The 9,695-nt window shown below is 43.8% G+C and overlaps 1 protein-coding gene across 2 annotated transcripts; it reads left to right on the top strand.

The window, feature by feature from the left end:
• Nucleotides 1-3,429: 3,429 nt before the first annotated feature.
• On the top strand, nt 3,430-6,078 carry LOC123079565 (DNA-directed RNA polymerases I, II, and III subunit RPABC5). 2 transcript variants are annotated; one of them, XM_044502354.1, is made up of 5 exons: nt 3,430-3,713; nt 3,860-3,929; nt 4,282-4,340; nt 5,581-5,675; nt 5,765-6,078. In XM_044502354.1, exons 2-5 carry the CDS (start codon nt 3,894-3,896, stop codon nt 5,788-5,790), a joined length of 216 nt encoding a protein of 71 aa, XP_044358289.1. In that variant the 5' UTR covers nt 3,430-3,713; nt 3,860-3,893; the 3' UTR covers nt 5,791-6,078. The 2 variants fall into 2 exon arrangements, with proteins under 2 accessions (XP_044358289.1, XP_044358290.1); XM_044502355.1 differs by having other exon boundaries at nt 3,792-3,929.
• Nucleotides 6,079-9,695: the final 3,617 nt, after the last annotated feature.

The following is a 9,695-nucleotide window of genomic DNA, read 5'->3' as shown; positions in this document are numbered from 1 at the left end:
CAAGATGAAGTGAATGACAAGGCTAACTAAATGAGGAAAATCCAACTAAAATAAGGAGCAACTCAAACTTACGTACCACTGGAAACATCCTCAGCGTCACGAGCAGCTCTTTGATCTCTCCATTTCTTGAGGTAATCTTGCAGCTGCTTCAGCTTTTGATCTTCAGCCTCTTCCATGTTCTTAGCAAGGGCAGTCAGCTTCTGGATATCGTCATTAAGCTTTGTCACTTCGGACTTCATTTGAGCATTGATTATTTTTACTTGATTCTTCAAGTTGGCATTTTCTTTGTACTTCTTCTGCATCTGCTCCTTCAAAGTTGCAATCTCTTGCATCCGAGCTTGCATCTACTGCTTTAAGGCAGTTTCGTCTTGCATCTTCTGTTGCAGCTGCTCTTCCTGGCTGGTGTTGTCCCTAACCGTGTTCTCGGCCGTGGTGATGAACTTGGACATCATTCGAGATTCTTTCACGAGCGTCTTAATCTAAAACAAGAAACAAACTAAGCATAGGGTGCAAGAGTCCTCTATTGGTGAGATGTATCTATGTGTGTGTGTGTGTGTGTGTAAGACGTACTGTTTGCACAGTCCGTTCAAGATCATCCAACTCCCAGCAACCCCGTTGTGGACTGTTTTCAGTTCGTTCACCAACTCAAGTGTTAGCAGCTCCATCATCGCAACATGGCGGCGGTGCTGGGTTGGGATCGGGAGGCGGAGGGGTGGGCTAGAAGGGGATCGGATCGGGAGGCGGCGGGATCGGGAGGAGGAGGGGCTGGGCTAGACGGGGATCGGATTGGGAGGCGGCGGCGGGATCGGGAGGCGGAGGGCCAAGATATATATTGTACTCCGTCCAGTTCAACTTACTTTCTTTTTACAAAAAAAACCAAAAACCTCAACCATTCAATTCTTGCCTAGCAACTGGTTTCAGAGTAGAGGAGCAGTGGATCAGTTCAGTTGTACTGCTCATACTTGTGATTGAGAATAAATGATTTGGAATAATTGGATTAATTGCAATAATAGGGAGGGACTATGTCCTTTGCATTATGATGGAGTAAATAGCATAAAACTACTAGTTTACAGGCTATGGTTCCAAAAAACTACCGAATTTATTTTTTTCGCTGATAACTACCAAGTCAGGGGTTGGCTGTTTCAAAAAACCCCAAATTCTCTTTGTTAAAAAATTAAACAGGTTTATGACAGGTCAGGCCCGCCACTAAACACACCGTTTGGTTGACCATTTGTTTGACCGTTAACTGACTTGTGGGGGCCACATGTCAGCGCCTCATCAACAGAATTTTTACAGATTAGCCCCTACAAATATTTTTAAAAAGCAATCAGGTCCCTGGAATCAATTTCAAAAAGCAATCGGGTCCTTGGACTGTCGCCGCCGCGCCTCCAAAGGGCTCTGCCCGTGGTCGCCGTTGCGCATCCATGGGGCTCCGCCCGTGGTCGCCGCTGCACGTCGCCATGGGTGGTCGCCACCGCGCACTGCCGCCATGGGGCTTCGCCCGTGGTCGTCGCCGCGCACGCCATGGGGGTCCGCCCGCAGTCGTCGTCGCGCTGCCACCCGCGCCGTAGACAGCACCAGCAGTCCCCGCCCGCTCCCGCAACCCCTGACCTCCGCCACCAGCGCGACAGAGCCAGCAGCCCGCACCCACCTCGAGTTGGCGCGAGGAGGAGAGAAGAGGGAGAAGCCGCACTATGGGGAGCACACCGCGGTTGCGGGCACGGCTCGCCGGCCGGAGGAGGCGGCCGCCGGCACACACGCTGCACCATGGATCTGTTGGGGCCGAACGGGAGGTCCACCCCGCGCGCAGTGTACGACGACGGGCGACCGAAGGGAGGCCCGCGGCGACGACGGGGCTACTGGCCGGCGAGCTCCTCACGGCTGGGCTGCTGGCCGGCGAGTTCATCCGGCGGGGCTGCTGGCCAGCGCAGCTCCTATCGTTCTGGAGCACAGGGACGGGAGGGACCCGATTGCTTTTGTAAAAATTTATAAGGACCTGATCGCGGTTTTTTAAAACAGACAGTGACATGTGGCCCCCACAAGTCAGTTAACGGTCAAACAAATGGTCAACCAAACGGTGTGTTTAGTGGCGGGCCCGACCTGTCATAAACCTGTTTAATTTTTTAACAAAGAGAATTTGGGGTTTTTTGAAACAGCCAACCCCTGACTTGGTAGTTATCAGCGAAAAAAATAAATTCGGTAGTTTTTTGGAACCATAGCTTGTAAACTAGTAGTTTTATGCTATTTACTCTATGATGATAGTGCACTACTCAAAATAATAGGCATAGACACTTGTAAGTGCCGAGGTGCGGCAGTCTGAGGCGATCGCGGGCAGCAAACGACTGAAGAAGGTATAGGAGGCCTAGTAGAAGGCGGGAGTGATTTGAACGGGTCAAGCAGTGTTGAGTGGGTCGTCTAGTATGCGTGGGCCGCTGGGCCGTGTAACCACTAGTGGGCCGGCGAAAGATATATAAGCCAGAGTGTAATACTGCTGTAGCATCGAATTTGAAATAGAATCAGTCTGGGCCTCTCATTTTCCCTCTCCTTATCTTATCTTCTACCTTGCGCTGTCCTTCCCTCGCTCAAGTTCGCCATTGCTACCTTCCAATAATTTGGATTAATTGGAATAATAGGGAGAGACTATGTTCTTTGCATTATGATGGTAGTGCACTACTCAAAATAATAGGCATAGATACTCTGCATCTTATATAGATGGCCTATTTACATGCTCCTAGATGGCTCTGAATGTTTTCCTAAAAATATATAGATGGCCTAAAAATAATTCAGAGTATATATAGATGGCCCAAAAAATACTTCTTTTCACTCTGAATCTTATAGACAGTCAAAGAACATTGTACACTGCCTAGCCACTGTTTCATCTTCATCCTAGCCACTGTTTTCAGTAAATGTTTGGATGTCAGGAGTACGATGAAAAATCAAGTTTTCCTCTGTGGTTGTTGATGGTGATCAAACAAGGGGCCATCTTCCTCTAGAAGAAACAAAGGGAGCACTCTCTTTGTGATGTCAGTAAACATGTCACCATGTTTACAGAGAGCGGTTTGAAAAACATGTCAGAATTGTTCCTACAGTTTTTGAAAAGATTTTGATTTTTTTTTTGAAAAAACACGTTTACCGATAGTACTCCTTTTCAAAACACAGCATTTTTACAGAGAGCAGTTTGAGAAAACATGTCAGCATGTTTACAGAGAGACAGAGTACTCCTTTTCAAAGCACGGCTAAAATACCCTCTTTCTAAAATTTTGAAAAGGAATCAAGACCTACAGTTTGAGCACATTTGGCATTGTATTACACACATTTGGCGTGCAAAAAAAAAAAGAATCGGGATTCCTGCTTGCGGAAAAAAAAACATTCCTGGAGTTGGCCTTATTTACGATCAGATGCCACTGCGAAGTGGCCCTTACCTGTTCGATGGACAAGCTCGAAATAATCCCGATCCCCATTATCCTCTGTCCTCGGCCACTCGTCGCTCGTCAACCCTAGCCGCCAGCGACGAGGCCGTCCCGACGCCGCCATCTCTCGTCGCCGGTGAACTTCGTCCGGCGACCCCCTCACCACCCCGACTACCGTCTGGTCCTCGAGCCGCCCTTCCCCGACACCGCGAGTCCGTCCTTCTTCCCAACCTGCCAGCAGCCGACCCCTGCCGCCGGCGACGCTGCTCTTCTCCCCCGCCGTCGCCACTTCAGAGGCTCAAGGTGAGCTCGTCCAGAACCAGATGTGCAACCCCATCCCTCTCCATTCATTTTTCATGTCCTCTCTCACACCGTTTGCAGATTAATCCTCTCTCACTGACCCTCTCCTTCGTCCCGAAAACCCTTGTTCCCCTTTCCTTCTTCTCCAGCGGCGGCGGCAAAGGCGGAGGCAGAGGATCCAAGATGATCATCCCGGTTCGCTGCTTCACCTGCGGCAAGGTAAACCCCATCACCCCCACCGCCCCACGCCGCGGCTTAGGGCACATTGCCTCTTAGGGGGTATGCACTCTTCTTCTAGGTTTATGTGGTGGTACACTAAGATTTTTCTCATCGATCCTCTCAAATAACCAGGCGATGTTTGTACCCAAGATTTAATGCTAGGGTGTAGTTGTTGTGTGACACATCAATTTTTCTAGGGTTAAGCTTACTGAAAAGTATTCCATTTAAACTTCTGTGAATAGCTCTGCATGTTTTTTCCTATCTACATGTTCATATAATGAATTGGGAGAATTCTTGGCCTTTGCCTGAAGAAAGAGATCAACTCACAAGATCAGTTTTTATGCTTGGACAGGTGATCGGGAACAAGTGGGACCACTACCTCGATCTTCTCCAGGCCGATTACACTGAGGGGTAAACATTTATGCATCCTGGTTCCTGGGCTCCGGTTTGATTGTGCATATTGTACTGGCTCTGCCTTTGATCCTGATTTGGTGGATGAGGCCTTGAGGGAGCCTGCATTTGCAATGTCGGCTTCTTTTCATTTTTAGCTAGAAGACTAGTATGCTGTATATCTTGTGACGTACATGGTGCACCACTGAACACCATAGCGTACCTGATCCATAATGCATGAAAACTGAAAACTAGTGGCTGTGTCATGCACCTTTTGATGCATTTGGGGGCCCTTACTAGTGTGGTGCTTCCCTGTTTTAGATATTTCATAAGCCTTCTACTTGCCCTTTCACTGAACTGTCACTTTGACTGGGATGTATGGAGCAATTAGAATTATTCCAGTGTTAAACCAAATGGCTAAGAATGGATGATAGTTGCTATGTTTGCATCCTATTACGTGTTTTTCCCTTTGTTAAAGTTTTATCATATTTTCTTAGTGTCGAACGTAACTAGGTACTTAAGAGTATGGTAGTATACTAATCTTTGTAGTCTTTGCAAAACAATATTTCACCTTTTTAGCCATGTGTACTCTCCATACTCTGCATGCTGTGTCGTAATGTTATGTTGAATAATATTGTGTATCTTAAATGGACACTAGAAAGACAAAAAAACAGAAGCTGATGATGACTGTAATTTTTATTGCATACGATTGTATTATATTTTCTTATTATCGGACGCAGCGAGGTACATAGAGTATAGTAAAGAATGTCATCAGATTAGCCATATGTACTCCCCACCCCTACTCTGCATACCGATGTTATTGTGTAACAGTATGGTGTTTCTTGTTAATGAACACTATAATGACAAGACAAATGTTCATGTGTAAAATTGTAAATTATATTACATACATATTATAGTTACGAACACATTGGAGTCTACCGTTGAGTGTGGCTGAGGTGCTTGGTTTCTGAAATGTTGGAATCTTTGCTCGATGGTGTTCCACCTCGACATTTGCGTCTATGTTTTTGTTCCCCATGCTTAAGACTAGGAAATCACTACTTATTTGTCAATACAGTTCCTAAAAACTAGAAGAGCATCCTTACCCTACCTATTTTTTTTACTTTTCTAGAGATTAGAATTATTAGAAGGGACATCGGTTATGGTTTATTAGATAACTTTATTGCTAATATTGTATATAATGTTTACAACTATTATATTGAAATCTGATTTTATCCATCTTTCTGCTGTTGTATGTTGTTAGGGATGCTCTGGATGCCTTGGGTTTGGTACGCTACTGCTGCCGCCGTATGCTCATGACCCATGTTGACCTCATCGAGAAGTTGCTCAACTACAACAGTAAGTTGATGCTGTTATGTGACTATGTAAGCTATATTCTGCTGCTTCCTTTGTTATTTCTTTTGGAACTGACAGTAGTTCATTTTCAGCCCTGGAGAAGACGGAGACAAGTTGAGTTAATTGAACCCATTCTGCCTCGAAACCCTTGTTCCTTTGTAGTTTTCAAGATGGATGGTATGCTGTTTCTTATGTCAGTGCTTAGGAGGTGCCAAGTGTGAGGTCCTGAAATGAAGTTGGTTTGTTCATGAATCTCCAAGGACTGTTAGTGTGACCATCTGTTTCTACTATCTAATATTCAGGGCTTCTTCTCAAAAAAAAAATCTAATATTCAGGGCTATATTAACCAACAGTCTATGCATTATCCAGTTTCAAACTTATTAAGCTCCAAGCGTTGAACATGTTATTCCTGTGCTTTCTGTTGGATCTTGTTGGTTGTGGGCACCCATGGGTATCTTACCATTGAATCGTTACTTGAGTTATATGCATTGAACTTCCACATTTACCTGCCTGCTTGACACTATTTGTTTGTTTTCTATTCATGTGATGATATCGATTGTATTTAAAATCAAGATAGATAACAATTGCGGTTTTGAGCACATGCAAACAATGCTCGTCGAACATTTGTTTGTTACTGCTGTTAACTTGAATTGTCATCCATTCATCTATTGGTTGACCTAGGTGGTAATCATATTGCAAGGGTGCCATTCCCATTGTTCTTGACATATAGTGCAACCACCGTACTATTCATTGATGCATGCATAAGTCGTTGTACTGTAGAGATGCTCTGTTTGCGACGGTCGTGCTTGTTTATGGTGATGCTGCAGACATAACATGTTCTTGTAGGCCTAATCATACAATCCACCTCTCTCCTTTCCGTTGACCTGTGAATTTCGTGGAACATCCCCAGGGATTAAGATTAAGATCATGCTGCTTACTTAGCACGATCATGAAGTTTTATTAGACTAGCACAAATACCTGTGCGAAGCAACGGGAGACATTTTTACACGTCTCATGCCTCGGTAAATTCCGTTCGTCCTTGTCTCAGTCCGCGCTCCATATATATATTTTTAGTTGGATAGCTTTCCTTTCTTCATTCTGTAAACTGGATTGTTGTGTTGGTTGGTTCAGTAGCAGCTTTGCTACTCGCTGGGGACTCATCCTTTCTGGCCACGTCGTCACGTAGGTGTAGGATTATTGGGGTAACCCCTGACTAGTGATCTCGAAACGAATGACGTTCTGCGGTTTCATGTTTCGGGCCTCTTTGATTCGTAGGATTTTAAAAACGTAGGAATAGGAAAAGTATAGGGTTGGAGTGGCATGCTCACTTGAATCCTATAGAATTAGCAATGAGTGTTTGATGGCACGGGAAAAACAAGGAATTGTAAAAAGAGGTTGGAGTGGATGTTAGATTTTCTATGAAATGTAGTACAAAAGATTTCATAGGAAAAAATCCCATGAAATTCAATCCTATGAATCAAAGGACCAACATAGGGAAAGATCCTAAGGATTTTAATCCTCCAGAAACTCTATAAAATTCCTTTGAATCAAAGAAGCCCTTCATTCTGCAGTTTTCTAACCGGATCTCTGCATTATTTCTATCCTTAGCTCAGTTTGCGGCTGCTGAACTGTGTCATGTGGTTTTTCTTTGAAAGGTTGTGCTTATTTATAACCAGTCATAGAAAATTAGGCATAAAAATATATCAAACGAACACTAAAAAAGCAATGTTATCCAAACGCAGCCTTACCATTCCTGTACGTTAAATGTTGGCATTCATTTGGTTCTGATTTTGTTATAGACTCCCTCTGTAACTTGATACTTAATATAAGACGTTTTTTGAAATAAATTTGTTCTTTAAAAACGTCTTTCATTTTGTTATACAGAGGGATCCTTTAGTTTGAGTATGTACGTACATAGTTATCCAGAGGGCTTCACTGCAAATATACATATTGGGTGGACATCCGAATATCTGAGCAGTCACTGTCAGATCAGATGTAGTACGAATCATGTACTCCTAGTACTTTTCTTAAGACTGTACGTACGAATCATGTGAGTAGTACTTATGGAAAACTAGCACTTGGTCTGCCGTTTACTTTAGGGAAACACTTTTTGTGTGGAGGGCGTGGGTTACGGGAGCAGTTAGGAAGCACGTAATTAGCTAATCTCATGTGGGCCTAAACTACCAGATCGGGCGTACATCATGCTTTCAATCCAACGGTCTACGACTAGTCTGATAGGTGCAAAGTATCTGTAGTCTGATGCCTAGTAGTGCCCTTTACTTTAAGAACCTTTTCTTCTGCACCGAGAGCGACCGTTCCTGACTTGCGATGGCAACTTGGCGATGGTGATCCGGCGAGGCGGTGACGCCCCATCCAAACAAATTGTTGTCGCGTGTGAACTGGCGCCCCTTTGCCACGATCCCATTTGAGGTGTTTTCACTGCCCTAGCTAGCAGATAACGTGCGAATAAAGAGACCATCGACGTCGAGATCCACCGCCGGTGCCGTGGCAGCGTGAAAGCTAGCGAGCCACGATCTTCCTGGTCCATCGTGTCTGCGTTCGTTTTCTTATGTCACTGATCCATCGTGTCTGTCGGGTGCCCTTGCCTTCCTCTTGGGTTCATCTTACGGTTTGGGCAGCAAATAAGTCGTCCGTGCCTTTCATATCGTGCTCGGTGAGATGGTGCATATGCCATCTGATGTCCTGTCTGTCAACGCGCGTGCTCGCTTTTGACATGACATAGCTAACGCGAGCCAACATATGGTACGTTATCCCCTGGGTTTTATGTTGCTTGATGATAAGACTGTCAAGGATGTACGTTTTGGTTGGTTGTACTTACCATGCCACTTGCCGGTGGGAGAAGCAACCGTGACCTCCCAGCTCAGCGGTGAAAACGGAATCCCCGGCTGCTTCTGCATAGAGAGGAAACTTGATATTATTGCAATTCCTACAAGCACATATTTTTTTTTCATAATAATTTTTAACACATACTCTCTCCTTTCCGATTTATAGGGCTCAATTTAAAAATCTCACCAACCAACATAGATGATGAATGGTGGAATACTTTTTGTAGTTTGCAAAAGCACCCAATTAATGTTCTTATTTTCCTCAAAATATTATGTTTACCAATGCATTAATTGCAATGCATGCATGCATATAGTACATGTATTGGTCAATTTTCTCTTAATACTAGCATGCAATGATTTAATGCACCTTGGAATCTGAACATGTGATGGGGAACAACCAAATTGAGCCTTATAAAATGGAAAAACTAAAATTTTGAGATAAACCCTATAAACCGGAAAGGAGGGAGTAGAAGGTAAAATAAGCAAAACTTCAAGATTTTCAACACATAGAAGGTAAAACTAAGTGCAATATGGATGGTAGATACAGTTTTTTGTAATCTGAAAATATAAAAACAGCTAGGTAGCAAGTAACAAAAGTGAGCAAAAACGGTATTGCAATGCTTGAAAACAAGGACTAGGGTTCATACTTTCACTAGTGCAAATTCTCTCAACAATGATAACATAATTAGATCATATAACAATCCCTCAACGTGCAACAAAGAGCCACTCCAAAGTCACTAATAGCGGAGAACAAACAAAGAGATTATTGTAGGGTACGAAACCATTTCAAAGTTAGTCTTTCTGATCGATCTATTGGGCTATTTCCATAAGTGTCACAAACAGCCCTAGAGTTCATATTAAAATAATACCTTAATACACACATCAATCAAAACCCTAATGTCACCTAGGTACTCCAATGTCACCACAAGTATCCGCGGGTTTGATTATACGATATGCATCACACAATCTCAGATTCATCTATTCAAACCAACACAAAGAACTTCAAAGAGTGCCCCAAAGTTTCTACCGGAGAGTCAAGATAAAAACGTGTGCCAACCCCTATGCATAAGTTCACAAGGTCACAGAACCCGCAAGTTGATCATCAAAACATACATCAAGTAGATCACGTGAATATTCCATTGTCACCACAGATAAGCACATGCAAGACATACATCAA

Source organism: Triticum aestivum, chromosome 3D (assembly GCF_018294505.1).
Source record: "Triticum aestivum cultivar Chinese Spring chromosome 3D, IWGSC CS RefSeq v2.1, whole genome shotgun sequence".
In the NCBI taxonomy this organism is placed as follows: Eukaryota; Viridiplantae; Streptophyta; class Magnoliopsida; order Poales; family Poaceae; genus Triticum; species Triticum aestivum.
Note: the sequence above shows the minus strand (reverse complement) of the source record. Positions and strands in the feature narration are given on the sequence as shown.

What these genes read in the sequence shown, in the direction of transcription:
- LOC123079565 (XM_044502354.1), top strand. Translation starts at nt 3,894, where the DNA reads ATGATCATCCCGGTTCGCTGCTTCACCTGCGGCAAG. An exon ending in GCTGCTTCACCTGCGGCAAG is followed by an intron (nt 3,930 to 4,281) that starts GTAAACCCCATC and finishes ATGCTTGGACAG; the next exon opens with GTGATCGGGAACAAGTGGGA. An exon ending in CAGGCCGATTACACTGAGGG is followed by an intron (nt 4,341 to 5,580) that starts GTAAACATTTAT and finishes GTATGTTGTTAG; the next exon opens with GGATGCTCTGGATGCCTTGG.